This window comes from Odocoileus virginianus, chromosome 5 (genome assembly GCF_023699985.2).
Source record: "Odocoileus virginianus isolate 20LAN1187 ecotype Illinois chromosome 5, Ovbor_1.2, whole genome shotgun sequence".
Classification (NCBI taxonomy): Eukaryota; Metazoa; Chordata; class Mammalia; order Artiodactyla; family Cervidae; genus Odocoileus; species Odocoileus virginianus.
In genome coordinates this window covers 76,331,917-76,353,027 of record NC_069678.1, presented here as the reverse complement: position 1 = coordinate 76,353,027, position 21,111 = coordinate 76,331,917, and the positions used below count along the sequence as shown (strand labels likewise).

Below are 21,111 nucleotides of genomic sequence, written 5' to 3'. Positions count from 1 at the left end.
CTAAAAAAATGTTTAAGAAAATAATAGTAGGAATACATTGAGGGTAATAATAAGGTAATACAGCCCTAGACTGAGCAACAAAATTTTTTAAAGTATATTTGCTAAAATAAATATGTTTGAAAAAGGGTAATGACTTGCTAAATAGTATTAGGCCACACACAAGACACATTAGGACAAAAGAAAAATTACCATACGCAGACATTTTAAGAGGTTATAGACAAATAATGTTTGGTAAATAGATAAACATGTAAATATTTCCTATATGCAGACCTTATTTTTATACACCTAGTCTTAGTCTAGCTTATGTATAAGCACTTTATGTTCATTTACCTACCCACACTTTGATTTGCTTCTTTGTTTTTGTTTATGTTTTTGTTGGGGGGAGAGTGGGGTGAGGAGGAAAATATAATTCTCTTTTATATTTTTATAATTATATAAAGGAGGCTATATAATTCTCTTTAATATTTTTATATCTATATAAAGGAAGCTATATAATTTCTTATTTTATGGCTAGAGGATAGGAAAATGTTAAAACACGTCTCAGCTTAAGTAATGTGGTATTTACCAAGGTATATAAACCACAGTATTTTCCAACCTTTACCCATAGAAGAGAATCTTGTCTCTGACATTCAGGAATCTAGGGGTTAATATTTTAAAACTGAAATAAACTCTTCTTCATGAGGAGAAAAGCTCCAACTACTGTGTGTGTGAAAGCAAAGACTGAGCCCCACCTAAACAAATGACTGCATGGTCATGATCAATCCACTTCTGCTAAATGAGGGTCTGGCTTTAAACACAGCTTTTTATGGTACCTACAAGAAACAGAATCTAATAGTTTTACCTTTATTTTAAATAGTCTACTGCAAAAAAATTTAGTCTACTGCATAAAACATAGGTTTTTATGGTACCTACAAGAAAGAGAATCTAGTAGTCTTACCTTTATTTTAAATAGCCTATTGCAAAAAAATTTTTTCAGTAAGTTCCCCTAATCATTCAGATTTTTTCCTGAAATCTCTTTCCCCCCAAGGATATCAATTCATTAACACCTCATTGCTTATAAATTTCATTGGATATTTTGTCAGTTGAAAGTCTGGGGATTTCCCCTTATATTCCTCTCCAGCCTACAATTTATATTTGAATGAACAAGTCCCAAAGTAATGACTGCATTAATAGGAAATTAATTTAATTTAATTTAAATATCAAGCAGCAGGCTATCCTCTTCATTAAAGGTCTTTGAAAAGTAAAATTCTAAATGATTTTGTGGTTGTTTTTATATTTCTATATTTTATTTTCTAAGAATATAACTAAAACATATTGACATCTAAAGCATATTGGCGCATTATGCCAAAATGTAAACTCTAGGCATTTATTTTTTTGTAAAATGTTTATAATTATCATACTATTGGTATGATTCTGTTGTTCGTTGCTAACAGCTATATTTAAAATAAACTTGATTACAGTGTAATATGTGCCATTAAACAAAAGTAAACTGTGGAACAAAAATATATCATAAGAGAATTATGCCTGAAAAATAAAAATGCATAAAATAATTTGCATGTGATCCTTTGTATTTAAATCCATATACCGTAGAGTAGGAATTATTTTACACTGTCAGTATTCCAAGTTACAATTGTACACAAACAGCTTTAAGAATAAAAAATAACTATAAATTTGCACAAACTGGGTTTGCTTATACTTTCTCTTTTATTTTATGATAATTTTGGTTACTAATCAGAATTATGCTAAGCAGAGCTGTGCAAAAACAATTTATTTGGAAGTCCATTTGAACTTAAGGTTATTAATTACACAAGTCCAATTTACATTTAATGGATTTTAATATATTATATATTTTTATGGCACCATGTGGAGATTTGGAAAAATGGTTGGCTCAAATAAATGGTTCTCTTTTAAGTGCATTTTATCCTTTTGGGTTTACTCAGTAACAGCGATATATTTTTAAAGTATATATTTTACTCAAAAAATTCATAAGTAAGTCACAAACCAAAAGCTAACAGATGTGTGACTTCTAATTAGTTATAATAATCTCTGCTTCAATGCCATTAGAATGAGCCTTTCTTTTCTTTTGAAAACTAAAAAAGCTTTCCTTTGAATTTTAAACTGTCAGGGTGCTTCAAAGTCAATGTACAAAATCTGCTTTGATTAAAATTTTAGACATCTACAGTGATAACTTTATGAAAGGAAAATATTAAATTATAATTATCCTAAACAGACACAGTCTTGTGAAACTAACCCTACATTCATGTTAAAACACAAAGAGTTGAATATAATGAATTTGATTCATCCTTGAACACAAAGCTTCACCACAGTAAACTCAGTCAACTGTTGCTCTTGCGCCTATATTCATAGTGCTTAAATAGCGCACTTTAAAACAAAAAAAACTCCAATTGGCTTTTCAGACATCCACCCTCCCCAAAAATAACGCACTTGAAAAACTCAAATGATATGAAAGGCTTCAAGGCCTCTTTTCTCCCTTTCATACCCTCTTTTTTTTTTATTTCTGTTTGCAGTAATCTGCCTTTCTCTTTCTCTCTCATTGCTACAGAGCAAGCGAGGAGGCTCGGAGCTTTGAAAAGGGGGCTCAGTGTGTAATGGGTCTACTAGAATTAATTTACTTGCACCAAATCCATTGAGCACAGAGGGATTTTTTTCCCCCCTCTCTCTCCCCCTCTCTCCTCAAATCATTTGGAGTCGAACGCAGCCCCCCAGCCTTTGTAATTCTAGTAAAGCACTTAAAGTGCACAGTAGGTGTTCATGAGGACCATCTGGTCAAAAGCAAAACAAGCTGCTGATTTTGCCTTTGAATAGAATGAAGCAAGTGTGAATTAGTCTCTTCAATTAGCACTATTACAACCTGTCAAGTGCATATTGTAAAACAGGATTATTACAGTATTGGTCACCAGTGCAATTATTTACTCTCTGCCTTTTCTTGCATATAAAAATGTCTTATGTTTATTAGTTTCTGATAACTGAACATAATATCTCTTACCCCAGGCATTTAAAACCTACCAACACACAAATCACAGATTATGAAATACAGTTGGCCAAGTTGTTAGGATACACGTACCTTAAGTAACAAAGGTCTAAAGCACTGTCAACTTTTTAACAAAATTTCATTGTTTCTATCTTCTTGAAATGTAGGAGAAGAAATACTTACATGGGCTAAAAAAAAAAAAAAATGCCCAATAGAGATTATTTTATAATACTTTCAGAGGGAGAGAAAGACTTGTCAGTTCCAATGGCTGCATTGTAAATATTAAATGTATATCCTAAGGAGATAATTTATTAAGCATCAGAGAAAACCCCAATATTTATAAACTGATCATTACTGATTTGTTCATTCGAAATAACATAATTGCAACACATCTCTGTTATAAAATGCAACTTGAAATTTATACATGCATATTTAAAAGAAACTCATAATCTCCTTTTCTGAAAGCTGAATAAAGGCTTGAATTCATTGCCCAGTTGCTTAAGAAATTATCTTTTATTCTTGCTTAGATATCATTTGTGATTTCAAATTTTAAAAAATCAGACTATGATACATGCTAATTAAAATGGGTTCATTCTAATTGAGCTTATATGTCATTTATCTTGCAATAAAAATAAACCACTTAAACTTTTAATTAAATAAGCACACAATTTAATTTATCCTATTGCATATGAACATTTTCATCTCCCTACTCTTCAGTTCTGTTCCAGCCCCTACACTCTCCATACTGGAAAACAAACCAACCAACAAATAAACAAACAAACTATATCTAAAACATATATAGAAAGGGCATATTAGTTAAGAAGTTACAGTCAATGCACTACTAGAAAATTGCTCCTTAGTATAATCTGTAAAAGACTACATATTTAATTACTGGTACTAACCTCTAGCACTAAAGGAGGAGAGTTTGAAATATATGTTAGTCAAGCAAGTTGAGAAAGTAGGAAAAGAAAAATGCACACAAAACCCTAACAGGAATTTCAAATTTGCAGAATCAGAATTAGCCTCATGATTTCACAGTTATTTAGCTGACATTATTTTCAAGGACTGGTATGAGTTATTTAATTTACTTCTACTTGCTAATTCAAACTTGTAGCTTCCCACTTAACAATCACTAGTATTAGTAGTAAAATGTTCTACTATTTCATATAAGATGTATCTTTATGGGTTGTCAATTTTTCCCTTTAATTCCCATTAAGAAATATATCAACATTAACAAGAACAGTGAGAATTTTAGGATAAAGTGAAACTCAGAAAAGAATGTAAATAATTCCAATAGCTATTCATCATGCCTTCTGCTGTAAGAGACATGGAATACTACTCCATGATTCAGAACCAAAATTACTTAGTTCCCTTAATTTTGTTATCCTGGGTCATATGTATATTTCTTAAGTTTGTATGACATCTACAAAGCAAAATGGATATTTTGTCTAACAGGAGCTTCTGCAATAGCAAGATGGACAACAAAGAATTAGTTTCCAAGAAAAGTTGGCTTGATTTCAGGGACTTTTCATCCTTTTCCACACCTGGGATTAGGATTTGCAGTAGGCAAATCAATCTTTTCTTTCCCTTAATTTAACCAATCCCAAGTGCATTTGTAACCATAGATCTTTAATAGTATTTGAAGACAGAATTATTTAGATCTATACAATTAACTGTTTAAAAAAATCTAAATTCTCAGGGTAGAAAATTCATTAAATTAAGGTAAGCTTGTTTAAATTTTCTTTTTTTTTTTTTAGCTTGTTTAAATTTTCAAGGAAAGTCACTACGGTGTGCCAACCAGCTAACTGAGGACCCCAAAAGTAGAACTGTCATGAAATTATTGTTACATTATTTGATAATTTTTATAAACTATCTTGTCATAGTGGAAAAGGATAATGGATTTTTTATTCTTATGACTACTTGCAAACCTCATTTTGACCTTTTTATACTAATATTGCCTTTTCCTCAAGTAGGAGGATAATGTAAGTGGAAGGATTTGTAAAGAGCTTAAAAAAATAACCTCAATATCTAACTAGCTTAAATTAAAATCTAGAGCACCCAAAGGACATAAGTCATGCATTGTGAGGCAAGAGACCACAGAGCCAGAATGAACAAACACTTGTACAACTATTGGTTTATCACCACTAACTTGCAGGAACATATGGTCAGTGAAGAGTTATTTAAAATTCAAACTGCATCTAAGTTCTATTTTCCAAGTCAGTATTTTTTAAAATGTATTTTGTTAATTAAAAGTTGAAATTATAGTGCCTTTTTCGACCCTATTTCATTTAACAGAACTTTCCCTTTAGAGGGTAAATATTACAAGAATTTTCTTTTTAAAATACAAGACTTTCAAAATGCACCCAAAATGACATTTTTCCCACCTAAAACAAAAATAATATACTATTAAGTGAAAAATAAAATCAAGTTTTAAAAAAATTTCCTTTCTCTCATATGTTGCTTAGAATTCTTCTTGAACCTTTTAAATACTGAAAAGAGATTTCTGAAACTGGTGACAAAAATTAGTTTACAAGTTAGAATATATGATATCATCAAGCTTCCACAGTAATAGCAAAATTTCTAGCATTTATAAAGTAACATTGTAAAATCATTTCAAGATTATATTTTTGTTGTGTTGCAATCTGATTTTCCATCAGGCTACTGCAAAAAAATACATGTATTAAGTGTCACTGTGGGTTGCAAGGCTGTAGCATAAGAGCATTTTGTCCTCCTGAATCCCCCTCCAGGTGTTCCACAAGTTGAAGAAAAGTCTTAGGGTTAGGCCTACAGAGTAGGACCCAAGGCCTAAAGAGTATAATCCACGTTCCTTTCTAACCTGTACAGAATAAAAGAGCCTATGTGTACCTGTCTGCCCACAGATATTAGAAATGAAAGTATTTATTTTCTTCCTGGCAACTAGTATTTCAAAATATTATTTTAGGTCAACTTTTTAAAAAGAAAACAAAGAGAGAGAGAGAGAGAGAAGGAAAAAAAGAAAAAACCAAACTCTTGTTAAGAAATACATTTAAGAACATCCATCTGTAAAAATATTTTTGAGACATTTTTCATTTAGAAAATGATGTAAAAAGATTTACTGTTTTCAAGTCCTTGAAGCTAAAATATATTTGATAATCTTAATAGCAGGCTACAGAGAACAGTTTCAGCCAACTGTGGCATACAATGGCACATTTACAGAATTTTAAGTATTTCTTTTAATAATTGATGTAGTCATTTTGAATCATTCTGCATAGGATATCAGGTGTGAGCAGATTGCATTAACGCTGCTTAAACATTTCAACTTGTCAGTATGGCCAACTCGATTTCGGAAATATTTGCAGTATTTTCCCATCGAAACAGTAATAAAGGCAAAATAAATATATGCCACTACTTTATAATCACCGAACATTAATGAATATTTTATGTCTTTTTAAATCTCCCTGTTTAATTTAAAAGGGTGAAATTAAGTCTCCTCCCTGCAATGTGCCAATTATCTGTAAATCAAACAATAACTTGGCCATTATGCTCCTTTTTGTTAATATAAGAGAAGCTAATTTGAAAACACTGAATGGCATTTTTAGACTATCAGTTTAATAGTCCTCTCTGCCCTCTTGTGGGAGAAAGTTGAAACACACTCAAACTATAAAGACTGGGAATGTTAAAAATACAAAAAACAAAAAAAGGTAAAATTTTGGCTATAAAAATCTCAATCAAAAAGAAAAATAGGGCAGTCTATATTTATCCTCCATGTATTATACTAGTCTTCAACTTAAAAAAGTAAATCAATAACAATGAAATTTATCTCTCATTATCTGTGCTTTTCTTCATTAAATTGAGGTTATTTATTATCAAACTGAATTTCTTATTTAATTTTATTCAATATATAATTTAAATTTCATAATCATGAGGTTCCAAGAATAACTTTCCAATAGGGCCAGAGTTATTATTTTTATTTTATTATTTTTAACATAAAAACAACAGTGATTCTTCAAGGAATTAAAATTTTAAATTCAGAGAACAGAACATCCATTTTAGAGATTTTAAATGAAATGGCAGTTACTGTATTTAAAATCTTAGAAAAAAATCAAATAATTTAAACCTAAAATTCAAATCAGGGGCCAAAAAAATTTTTAAATATTAGTTACTGGTCAATAAATTATTCAAGTGATAAACAGAGAAAATAAACTTCATGTAATGAGTTATTTATGCCAAACTCAGCAGTTGAAATTTATTGATAAAATGAAAAAAGAAAATCATTAACTGTCCAGCCATTTTGGAAACAATTCATATACTTCTGAAATATGATTAGGGTGGAAACTTGTTCTTTCAATATGACATTAATAATTAGTTTAAGCAATGTAGTCCAAAAAAAAAAATTTATGAAATAATCCAAGATTAAACATGATTAATAAAAACATGATTAGACACATGATTGCTGTCTTCATATCCTACAAGAGGTAATGTGACATAATTATCATTCCACTGTTTCTAAACACAAGTCTCATCATAGCCTTACACATATCTGCCCCGCCCCATCCAAGGAGATAAATTACTAGCTTTTAGGTGGGTGGGGCCACAGACAAGAAGTTACCTCTTCTCTCTTGGGGAAGGTTCTTTTTTGAAACAGTGGTGGTGGTTGGCTCCACTGAAGAAAATATTGACACTATAAATAGATTCTTATTAGACACTCTGAGCGAAATGACTGGGTTCCTACAGCTTCTCTAGAATACTGCCCAAGGCTGGAATTCAGCTGCTTAAGAAAAGCCTCTTCAATTCCTTTTGGAAGCAGGCAGATACACATTATAAATAATATATTTGAGAGCAACCATTCAAATAAAATATAAGCATGTCTGAAAATGCATGCTATCAATAATTTCCAAATTAGTATTCTGAATAATTACTATAAAACTGTGAAATATATAACAATGAGTTATTTTAAGAACGATTTTAAAAGTTGACTATTTTAAGAATTATCAAGAGCTTTCATTTACGACATCTATCTTTCTAGGTCAAGTAATATATCTACAGTAATCATTGATGCTCCAGTTAATTAAAATTAAGAAGCCAATAATGAAACATAAAGAGAGTTTCCAACCAGAACAGATAAGCCCTCTTTAACAGGGTCAACATTAGCTATAATGAGCTACCTTTATTCCTTAGCTGTGAGACATAACTCACCTCTTGAATGGTACTGCTTCCTGAGAAGTTCAGGTTGTACTCCCGCTGGACTTCTCGGTGGGTGATGATCAGCATGAAGTTTTGATTTAATGACTCCTGCAGGGCACTGAAAGGGTTGAAAGAAAAACAAGGAACTCTGAGATGAACAAGTTCTAGCTTGCTTTACAGTTAGCTGCAAAAACCCCAGGAGTACCATAACCTCCACACAGGCATGTCCGGGCCCAATGTTATCATCTTTTCAGCTCCTAAAGGCAAGATAGCATGCTGAGAACAACCAAGGGGAGCTAACTTGTTAACTCCTTCTCTACCAAGGTGTTTTTAGACTTCAATTATAAATACATTGCATACATAAGAATTTCTACAAGTCATATGCTATTGCCTACATATGTATTTTCACCAAGAGAAGCAAATGTGTCAACTATATTAAATTTCAAATATGCTACTAAAATGTACACTCAAAGACTCTGGTTTCCAAGAGAAACAGCAGTTCTGGAAGAACAGAAATTTGAAACTAAACTCATGAGCATTGTACAGGAACAGAAGTACAGCTTCAGTAAAAATTGAGAAAGCATTGAAATCTACAGAATTTTAATTGCTATACCATAATTCCTTCAAAATAACATGCTTTCACTAGGACTCAGAAAACCCCAGTATTTAGAAACTGGAGAATTCAGAGAAACATTAAACTCTGTGCCAAAGTTCCAAATAGTAAGAAATGTGCCAGAATCACAAATAATAAATACACTTAGCCACATAAATTAAGAAACATAAGCCATGGTTCGATTTGTTTATGATAATATTAAAAAGCACTAACAGCAATAAAAATTTTTAAATGTCACCTTTACATATGAACAATCTGTATTGCTAGTCTCAAGTGTAATTATGCCATGCTTATGGAATAAAAAATAACATACGATTCTGGCATTCATCACTCCTCCTTTGCCAATATGTAACGATGGTATAGATATACGTACAAAGTAAGATTAGAATTAGGCAGTTATCTGTATCTTGGTGTCTCCCATAGGGTTCACAGGTTAATTACAGATTCAAAATATCTAGGAAACACCAATATACAGCATGAACTATTTTAATCAAAATCAAAGAAAACAATACAGTTTCTTTGGGCAGGGACCTTTGTCATTGTAGCCTTACCACTTAAGCGTAATGTCTGGCACACTGCAGATAAATATTTGTTTAATAATGAATAAATTATAAATTCACAAGGCAAAAGCAATGTTATCTTCTGGTAAACTACCATGGGAATCAAGATTCTGATTTTTATTCACTTGTTTATCAATATTAACTGAATGTGTTGCATTATTCCAGATGCTAAGGAAACCAACCCAAATAACATACAGTTCCTGTTCATGAAAACCTTCGCAATCTAATGAGGGCAGACAGATACATAAACAGCTGTAGTATAACGTAGTAAGTAAAACTAAGAAATCGAAAAAAGTACAATGAAAACTGAGAAGGAAGTGCTTAATTGTGCCTTACTGGAAGGGTGAAAGGGCTAAGGAAAAGCTTCAGAGGAGAAGAAAAATATACATAGAAACTTAAAGGGATTATTAATTTATTAATGAAAAGGGATGAAATATTAGGTTTGGGGAAGAGAGATGGGTAGCACTTCTTGGACAATGAAATAACACATGGAAGAAAACAGCATGTTCATTCATTCAGTCAATATGTATTTATTAAGCACCTACCTACGTTTATGACACCATTCTAAGAGCTAGACACATGAACAAAAAAAACCATGGTCCCTGCTTTCATAAAACTTATATTCTAATAAAGGAAACAGTACTCAAGTAAATGAATAAGTAACTTTAGAAAATGCTATAAACAGGATTGTAAAAGGCAGCAGAGGGGCAGGGGGAAGGGAATTATTTTCAGTAGAATAGCTGGGGAAGACATCTCTGAGGAAGTGACATTTAAGTTGAGGCTGGTGTAAGGAAGAGATAGCAGGAGTCTGATCATGTAGGTCCTTATAGACCACAGTAAAGAACTTGATATTTATAGTAATTGCAAAGGAAGGCCATTGGAGAGTTTTACATTGGGAAATGGTTAAGATCTGATTTACACTTACATTTATACAACATCATTCTGGTTGCCCTGGCTACAGTGTGGAAAGAGTCAAGGTACTGCTGGTCTCAGAAGAAACGCTGGTGGCTTATGCTAATGAGGGTAGTAGAGGCAGAGACAGTGAAGAGTTGCCAGGTTCAGCTGTATTTTAAAGGAAGAAACCGGACAACTCACTAATGAAATATAAGAGAAAAACATAACTCCAAGGCTGTCTAAGCAAATGGAAAGATGAAATTGAACTTAACGAAGAATCAGGTTAAGAACAGGTTGCATGGAAAAACTGAGTGAAATTTTGTATATTAAAGTTTAAGGTACCTACTTAAGATCCAAAAAGAGATATGATGCACAGTTGTGTATAAGAATTGAGTGTCGAATAAGACAGCTTAGAGCAGGAATCAAGATTGCCGGGAGAAATATCAATAACCTCAGATATGCAGATGATACCACCCTTATGGCAGAAAGTGAAGAAGAACTTAAGAGCCTCTTGATGAAAGTGAAAGAGGAGAGTGAAAAAGTTGGCTTAAACATTCATAAAACTAAGATCATGGCATCTGGTCCTATCACTTCATGGGAAATAGATGGGGAAACAATGGAAACAGTGACAGACTATTTTTGGGGGCTCCAAAATCACTGCAGTTGGTGACTGCAGCCATGAAATTAAAAGATGTTTGCTCCTTGGAAGAAAAGTTATGACAAACCTAGACAGCATATTAAAAAGCAGAGATATTACTTTACCAACAAAGGTCCATCCAGTCAAGGCTATGGTTTTTCCATTAGTCATGTATGGATGTGAGAGTTGGACTATAAAGAAAACTGAGTGCCAAAGAATTGATGCTTTTGAGCTGTGGTGTTGGAGAAGACCCTTGAGAGTCCCTTGGACAGCAAGGAGATCCAAACAGTCCATCCTAAATGAGATGAGTCCATCCTAAACAAGATCAGTCCTAGGTGTTCATTGGAAGGACTGATGTTGAAGCTGCAACTCCAATACTTTGGCCACCTGATGGGAAGAACTGACTCATTTGAAAAGACCCTGATGGTGGGAAAGATTGAAGGCAGGAGGAGAAGGGGACAACAGAGGAAGAGGTGGTTGGATGGCATCACTGACTCAATGGACGTGAGTTTTAGTAAATTCCAGGAGTTGGTGATGGACAGGGAGGTCTGGAGTGCTGCAGGCCAAGGGATAGCAAAGAATTGGACACGACTGAGTGGCTGAACTGAACTGAACTGAGAGCAGGAAAGTTGATAGCACACAAAATAGCATCCCCCTATCCTCAGTTTCCATTTCTTCAATCCTAGTTATCTGCAGTTAACCAAGGTCCAAAAGATATTAAATGGAAAAATTCCAAAAATAAACAATTTCTAAGTTTTAAATTGCAGGTTGTTCTGAATAGTGTGATGAAATCTCATGCTCTCCTGCTCCATCCCACCTGGGTCATGAATCATCCCTATGTCCAGAAGTCATTCAGCAGTTATCTTGGTTATCAGATCAACTATCATGGTGCTTACATGCAAGCAATCCTAATTTTACTTAATAATAGCCACAAACCACAAGAGTAGTGATAGTGGCAATTTGAATACGACAAAGAGGAGCCATAAAGTGCTTCCTTGATGTGAACAGGTAAAAGTTTAAAAAAAAAAATGTATACTGAGTTTGCTAAACTCAACAGTAAGAATGAATCTTCTATCCATGAAATTGTAATGAAGGAAAAAGAAATCATACTAGTCACAGTCTCACCTCTACTTCCAAAACTTATGGCTACAGTGTGTGAAAGCACTTAATTAAGATGGAAAAGGCATCGTATTTACACAATAAGATATTCTGAGAGAAAGTCCACATTCCTGTAATTTTTAATACAGTATATATTGTTATAATTTTTCTATCAACATTTATTGTTGTTTATCTTTTACCTAATTTAATACTGTGCCTAATTAATAAATTAAACTTTATTATAGGTATGTATGTACAGGCATACCTCATTATATTGCGCTTTGCTTTATTTTGCTTCACCATGCTTTTTTTTTTACAAATCGAAAGGCTGTGCCAACCCTATACTAAGCAAGACTATCGGCATCATCTTTCCAAAAGCATTCTTTTTTAATTAAGGTATATATATTGTTTTTTTAGACAGAACTCTTTTATATACTTAACAGACTACAGTATAGTATAAACATAAGTTTACATGCACAGGGAAACCAAAAAATTCATTTGACTTGCTTCATTAGTAGCTCACATGGTACAGAATCTGCCTGCAATGTGGGAGACCCAGATTCAATCCCTGGGTCGGGAAGATCCTGTGGAGAAGGAAGTGGCAATCCACTCTGGTATTCTTGCCTGGAGAATTTCATGGACAGAGGAGCCTGGTGGGCTAGAGTTCATGGGGTCGCAAAGAGTCAGACATAACTGAGTGACTAACACTTTCACTTTCATTTCATTATGATATTTGCTTTATAGCAGTGGTCTGGAATTGACTTTAAAATATTTCTGAGGTGTGTGCCTGTATAAGGCAAAACACAGTATATGTAGAATTTTGTACTCTTTGTAGTTTCAGGCCCACCATGGATGGCAGGACTACTATAGACAGTATTTAGATTTTGTAGCCCAGCCACCCCCCAAAAAAGAAATCACCTAGGGAACCAGAGAAAGGAGAAAGGCCAAGATGGAGCCCTGTGGCATTCCAACAATTCAGAATCAAGCAGAGGAAGAGAAATCAATGAAAAGGAGATTGATAAATGGCCAGTGAGGTAACAAAAACCAAGGTAGCCAAAAGACATAACTGCTTCAATTAGGAGGGCATAAACAATTATGTCAAATGATACTTGAGTTTTACATGCAGTAAGGCCAGAAAAAATGATCATGTTCAGGAAATTGCAGAAAGCTCAGTGCAACCACAATAAAGGGTATACAAAAGGAGTATGGTGAGGCTCAAACAGTAGGCCTTAGGTCAATGCTGGAATGGGTAGCCATTCTCTTCTCCAGGAGATCTTCCCAAGCCAGGGATTGAACCCGGGTCTCCCACATTGCAGAAGGATTCTTTATCATCTGAGCCACCAGGGAAGCCCCTCAATATACATACATATGTCAAATGAATCTGGAGTCGAAGTGGCAAGACTGGAAAGTCTACTTGGGGTTTCAAGGTCTTGCATGGGTAAACCTATTTCACAATTATTCTCTAGAATTCAGCTTTTGCTCTAGAGCTTGGTTGACTTCCCCTCATACCAAAAACTTTACACCAAACTCACTTTGATCTCGATTCATATTGTTTGCATCCTTCTTTACACCCCTCTTCTCCCAAATACTACACATATACCTTATTTAATATTTATTTATAGTGTGTTTTGTAAGGTTTGCTTTGTTTCATGTGTGGAAGGCCTGAATTCAAGACTGCAACCCTTTTGAGGGTAAGTATTTTACCATTCATCTCTATTTCCCTTGGCATTACCATCTAAAAAGTGATTCAATGAAATCCTATAAATATATTTTTTTTAATTTTTATTAGTTGGAGGCTAATTACTTTACAATATTGTAGTGGTTTTTGTGATACATTGACATGAATCAGCCATGGATTTACATGTATTCCCCATCCTGATCCCCCCTCCCACTTCCCTTTCTACCCGATCCCTCTGGGTCTTCCCAGTGCACCAGGCCCAAGCACTTGTCTCATGCATCCAACCTGGGCTGGTGATCTGGTTAAGAAATAATTCTGCATATAGTTTAAAAACCATATTTGATTCTATGTTCTTTGTATACCAGCATTCTATCTCCCCAATAGCTAGGCTGTTTTGAGGATGTAGGAGTTCACAACTCCTCCACTCTTTCTATAATTATTTGATTCTTATTTGTAATAATATAGGAATCAAAGACATAATCACTGACCTCAAAACAGACCAGTCTGAGTTATAACATGTGAGGGAAAAAAAAAAATAAAACGTGAGGATTTTGGAAAAGTGAATGAGTACTTTGAAGTACTATGAAGAATAGATGGTAATTTTATCAAGTAGATAGATAATGGAAGTGATTTCAGACATAGACTAGTTTGAGCAGAGACAGCGACTGGAGAATATAGGGAAGGGTGTAGAAAGCAGTGAGGAAGAAGTATAAGAGTATGTAAAGAAGGGTTTCTGAAAGAGGAAACTTGAAAAACATTAAAAACCAACATTATGGGAGCTTCAAACGCTAGGCTAAGGAATTCAAAATTCCAGAATTCTTGATTATTATATAGACAGATCCTCTTATCTTTACATATGAATCTACACAATGCTTAATACCCTTAGTTCTTGCCTTTATGCAATTCCTTAGATACGTTTCTTGATCTTGATTTGCAAACTTGTCTAATAACTTTGGAAAAAGGTTTGCCAGGACCAGCACTGACTGCCAGAATAGATTAGACACCAATTTAGTCTAGTGCTACAATTTTCTAGTAGCCCAGGGGAAGGGTAAGTTTGGCAAGAAAAAATATTTATGGCTTCCAACTGTTTGAGAGTCAGAGAAAGATTTGAATTCCTGCTTCATTACCTGCTAGTTGTTGTGAGTTGTCCCCCACCCCCACAATAACACATTCTCTGAATAATATTATTATGGCACCATATACAAGGCCTGTAGTTGAGACACTTAACTACTCTATAAATTTTCAGTTTCCTCTTCAGAAAAAGGAAAATAACTTTTACTTGATAAAACTATGAATATTAAATTTTAGAAAGCCAAGTCAGAATTTTTATTACATATAAGAGTTATGGTGGTCTATTATTAAAAACTAGAATACTTTTGAGGGGTACCCACAATTTAAAATCTTACAATGACAGTAAAACATTGACCAGAGGATCTTTGGTACTGTTGAGGCAGCTATTTTTCATGTTTTAGTTCTATTTTTCTGTAGGAATTCATAGATGGTAAAACTTTTTAATAAATTTTTATTTTATGTTGGAGTATAGTTGATTAGCAACGTTATGTTAGTTTCAGGGATACAGCAAAATGACTGTTACATATGTATCTTCTTTTCCAAATTTTCCCATTTAGGTTGTAACAGCATATTGAGTAGAATTCCCTGTGCCATACAGGCTATTTATTTTAAATACAGCAGCATGTACATGCCATCGCTTTCCTGATGGCTCAGATGTAAAGAACCTGCCTGCAACGCAAGAGGCACAGGCTCAATCCCTGGGTCACAAAGATCTCCTCAAGGGTATGGCAACTCAATCCAGTATTCTTGCTTGGGAAATCCCATTGACAGAGGGGCCTGGTGGGCTACAGTCCATGGGGTTGCAAAAGAGGTGGATATGATTTAGCGACTAAACAGCAACACATGTCAATTCCAAACTCCCAGTCTTTCCCTCCCCTCCCAGGGAATACTGGAATGGCAGCCTAACCCTTCTTCAGGGAGCTTCCCAACCCAGGAATGGAAACGGGGTTTCCCGTATTGCAGACGGATACTTTACCAGCTGAGCTACCCATATGATAATCTCCAGGTAAAACCATGTCTGATGCATGAAATATAAGTGCATATTATGCCTAATATTATATAAGCTTATAGGTTCTTTTTAGCACAGATCTTGTTTAGTATTGATACACCACATTCATGTTCCCTGTTTATTATTTGAACCTCAGACTCCAGCCTGATTCATTCACTTAGCCATCTGGCTATTCTTCAATGAGTGTAGACAGTAAAGAATCTGCCTGCACCGTGGGAGACCTGGGTTCGATCCATGGGTGCAGAATGTCCCCTGAAGAAGGGAATGGCAACTCACTCCAGTATTCTTGCTGGGAGAATTCCATGGACTGAGGAGCCTGACAGGCTACAGTCCATGGGGTCGCAAGGGGTCGGACACGACTGAGTGACTTTTCATGCTAGGATAGTTAGCCACAGTTAATCTACTTTCAAGCAAGTCTTCTTTCACCTTCAAAATGCAAAGTCATTCATGCTACTTCAACTTGACCTTCAGAATAGCTATAAGGGTAACTGCCAATCAAAGTAGGTGGATGAGAAATAACACAAAACAGTCTTTTGTTTCCCTTAATGGCATGTTTTCTCTTCAATTAGAGGGAGAAGGAAAGTGTTAGCAAATGTAGAAAGTTTTCAGAAGCAGCTGAATTTTATCTCAGTGCAAGAATGGTTTTAAATAGAAATCTATTCTCTCCTCACTGGTTTTTAATGTATTCTTCTCCATTGTGATTTTCCTTTCAGTTTTAATAGCTGCATTTACCAACAAGGAGATGGCTGTTTCTACAAACAGACAACAGTTATTAAAACTTACCATTACTCTACCTTCAAATACAAACTGAAATTAATGTTTAAAATATAATGAAAATCATATACATCGTCCCCAAGCTTCAAACTGGTGAGTATATGCAAAAACTACAACACAATGTTAATATTTTAAAGCAGTTAGTGGCAAAGTGCACATTTACCATCTCATAATTTTCCAGCCAGTTTCTTAATATTCAAGTTGAGGGGAAGGACAGAAGGAGGGAGGTACATTCTAAGAGAGGGAACTATAAAAAGACAGGTGAATAAATAGATATCCACCTCCTTATAATTTTCAGTATGATAACTAAGCATTAGTATCTAATACCAACAAAATTCTAGAAGTAGTTTCAATAGAACATCCCTTCTCTACTTTCATTTTTGTCCACAAGTCTTGGCCTTCCAGTGCTCTTTCATTTGCAGAATGTCCATCTCTACCTGGGGGGGAAATCCCATTCCAATTTAATTATGAGCATTTATCAGGAACAGTGAAGTCATCTGTAAAATATCTGCCTTCTAGTGAATAACAACTTCATTTTAATTCACTGACTTAGTTTAATACATTTTATATTCCTTTCTAGTTTTTTTGGGGGGCTGGGGGGGGGGCATGGTGGAGATTGACCATAAGGAGAAAATAGCATACAGCAAATCTTAACACAGGCCCCAGTAAATAAATCTGAAGTTACAGACACTTTTATACCTGTGAACATAAAAAGTCATAAATTACTGGCTTCCATATGTCAAGTATGGATAAAACAACATTAAGAAAATATATATAACAGCCTTTGCTGTCTTGACTTTATTTCACATTGAGAGAGCACTTTAATGATTCACTAATACAGAAAGCATATGGATACTTTAATATATATGCCACAGTGATTTTTCAAGGTTAACTTATGGTTGAATTATGGTAGCAAAACAATCATTTGATCATCATGTCACTATATACATGTCATTAATTCCTGATTAAGAAGAGGAATGGCTTCTTTATGACAAAGAGCAGCAGGCCCATAGGGTGGAACAATAGAAGGCAGGGTGTTTTGCATCAAGGATATTAACAGTAATTTTAAGGATTTCTTCTCCAGAAATTCCTTGAATCAAGAATTTCCTCTTAAATCTTCAGTGGACAGAAGATTTGGTCAGGCTAAACCATAGCCTTTCTCTTATTAATAAAACATAAACAGTTCTGTGAGAAGCCCTCATTGTTATAAAGTATAAATCCATCAAGATTAAACAACTAGACTATGAAGAACAACACATTTAGACTTGGGATTCAAGGCTGTTACAGAATGAATGTTTGTGTATCCCCTCAAATTCACATTCTGAATACATAACACCCAACATGATGGTATTTGGAGGCAGGGTCTTTGGAAGATGATTACATTTATATGAAATCATGAGGATGAGACTCCTAAAATTAGATTACTGTTCTTACAAGAAGAAGAGAGAACAGAGCTTGTGCTCTCCCTCTGTTAAGTGAGGACACTGAGAAAGTGGCCATCTGCAAGCCAAGAAGAAGCTCTCACCATGAACCAAGTCTGTCAGCATCGTGGACTTTCTAGCTTTAAGAACTGTGAGAAAGAAATGTCTGTTGATTAAGTCACCCTGTCTACGGTATTTTTTATAGCAGCCTAAGTTGACGGATACGAATTTTTAGGAGTTCTGTATTCACAGCACTCAAGTAAACAGACACCATCAATTCAGCACAGGCTATCTGTTTGTTAAATACCTGTATACACACATCCAAATTAACATCCCACTCATTAAAACCCACTGTAGAAAACAATAAGCATTTGTCAAATCTCATGTAACTGGGGGGCACTTAAGAATTATGCATTTATTGTATGTAAATTATATCTCCATAAAAAATTATAAGCCATAAAACATACTTCAACAATTGGATAACTACTACTTGCACAATCAAATAAGTCCTGTATTTTTAACCTCAAAAACACACTTTTAATCAAGGTAAACGGAAACTATGGATTTTTTTCTCCAACACTACTTTATAAGAGTATGTGACCACTGACAGATACTGGTTGTTGTCTGTGAAATTAAGTTTCTCAAATCAATGTTGTATAAGTAGTTCAGACGAGTAAAATATTAACATCAGTACAGAGATAGAAAATCTTCTGTTTCATTTCTGCTCATGTGTGTATGCTATTTCTTTTCTTGCATTAGATATTTTAAACAAATATCAATGAAAAATAGGTTTAGAAGGTTCATTTCCATTAACTTTTTAAAAAATATGACCTAATACTGAAGCCAAAAAATTAATTTTTTCAAATTACTGATTTCTTTTTAAAAATAAAATAATCTTAAGAGTGTGTTACTGAATTTTTCATTAATATTTTACAATTTATGTTTTTCTAAAAAGCTCTACAAAATTTTCTCTTCTTTGTCTCTTTGGGAATATTTTATGATCTACAATGATCTTTTTATCCTTTCAGATATAGCAAGCTTTTAAATTAAAAAGCATGACACATGGCAATTTAAATTTCCATTCTAAACTTACAGAGTCATATGAGCTCTTGTCAACAAAAGCCCAAATTTACTATAATTATGGATTATTTACACTAAAACAAAATAAGAAATCAATATGTAAATGTAATGTTTGTTGTAGCTAATGCAGCCAGCAATGACAGATTAGGTTCAAATAGCAATCAGTTTGAAAATCTGGCACATATGTAAATGAGCTAGGGACTTGATGTTTACCTTTGACTGTATTTCATTCAGGATTTTTAAATTGTCTCAGGAACAGCACAAAAATAAAATGTTAATCTTTCTACTACAAATACAACTTGAGCCCTCATCATAACTGAAATTAGGTTTTGTTCCTGTCCGGCTAAACTAACATGTGATATTAATAATTCTGACTTGCAGATTACATCATTCTTAATTAACACTCTGCTACAGTTGTTAACATCCTCCAAGACACCATGTTATCATCACCACAAGTTCTGTAACAATCTTAAAACCACATTTAACAAAGGTTGGCCTCTTACTCTGGAGCTACTTTTAATTGCTTTCTTTGCTGGCAATTAAATATGTCTAGATAAACAAACATTTGGTTTCACATAATTCTTAATAACATTTTTCAGGAAGATTTCAAAGTTCAGGTGTCCTTATGTCTATAATTACTGTTTATCAATATAGAGATATATTGGATTCAGCAAAATGTACTAACCAAGGTATATAAGATTAATCAAAATGTGGTAATTAGCAGTGATAGTGATATATTGTGATCCAGCAAGTAGTTCATAGCAAAACTGTCAAAAGATAATTCTATCCATTTAGACAAACCATGAAGAAAGAAAAAAAATTTACAGATACATCGATTTTTGTTTCATGATTTAGTGACCAAGTTCCCAACTTTCCATTAAATCAACCACAGAGAATACCTGTAGTTCTTTTTCAAGGTGTGATTTTAACAAGCTAATCTCAGTAGTCACTGACCTATCAATAGGCAGTTAACTATATATATGGGTTTGGTACATCAATCCAATTAGATGTGTTGTGATCTCCATCAATGCTATAATTGGGGACAAGTTTCTTTTATCCAGAATGCATAACTTTAGGGAAATGTTGTCTTCTTAAAATAAGTCACTTTTTAGTACCCTTTATTAAGACACACTGACTAATCTAATACTTCCTAATATCACTTTTACAAAATGTAATAAAAATGCTCACGAGAATTGAAGTTAAACAGTAATCACAATAATATACTTGAAACATTGATTATACTATATTAAGAAATGATGAGTTGCTTTAAGAATGATATACATCGAACTGTTATCAAATATCATAATTCTTACAGCACCAGTAAAACATTTTCACAGATGAATATCATTTGTGAAAACAACAAAAAAGTTGTTTTGTAAAGCATTTTGGAAGGAAAAAATTAATCAACCCATTCAGAACATTTACTTGCACATGGAAAGTTACATCTTTCTGTACCTCAGTTCTCCCAGTCATAAAATGGGACTGGATTTGATGACTGCTTTAAATCCTTCCAAAGATTATATCCTAGAGCTGTCACCTTATTCTAAGTCAGAGATCTCAAAACTGTGACTACTGCATTAAAGGAGAACACCAAAAATTGAAATAGCAGGACACAGACAAAAAGAGTGAAAAATATTACAAGGATTAACATCTGTGCAGAGATTGTGAGGTGGTGGGGAAACAGAAGTAGGATGAGAGCTATCTGAAAGCATCCTTAGAGTGTTCTTATAATAAGTGGACCCCAAGTAGTTCTATGAGACTTCTCAGTAATCTTTTTAGTTGGGATAATGAGGGTGCATGAGTATCTTGAATGGCCTCAGAACAGGGTGGGAGATATAGGGGGGAAAAACAAAAAGAAAAAAGTAAACTGTCTGTGTAAGTATCCATATCCATACCACCCAGAGGTGTCACCTCTTAGTTAAGACCAAAGCTAGGAACATAGCTGCATGCTTATTACCACAGCTAGTTATAAGAAGCAGGGGCAGAAGAGGAATACTTCCATTTTCCCCTTGTTAATGCCATTCTTAATGGATGTGGGAGGGGCATATCCCAAGCACATTGGAAGAGGCCTCAGGGATCATGAGAACAGTGTTCATTTGCTTTCCTTTAAACTTCTGCCTT

At 34.0% G+C, this 21,111-nt stretch overlaps 1 protein-coding gene across 3 annotated transcripts in view; it reads right to left on the bottom strand.

Moving 5' to 3' along the window:
* Positions 1-21,111, bottom strand: part of FAF1 (Fas associated factor 1) — a 500,811-nt gene that overhangs the window by 261,046 nt on the left and 218,654 nt on the right. For all 3 annotated transcript variants that reach the window (XM_070468180.1, XM_070468182.1, XM_070468181.1), the window contains one exon: positions 8,168-8,273. In XM_070468180.1, the coding sequence (XP_070324281.1) occupies positions 8,168-8,273 (106 nt within the window). The remainder of the gene's footprint in view (positions 1-8,167; positions 8,274-21,111) is intronic.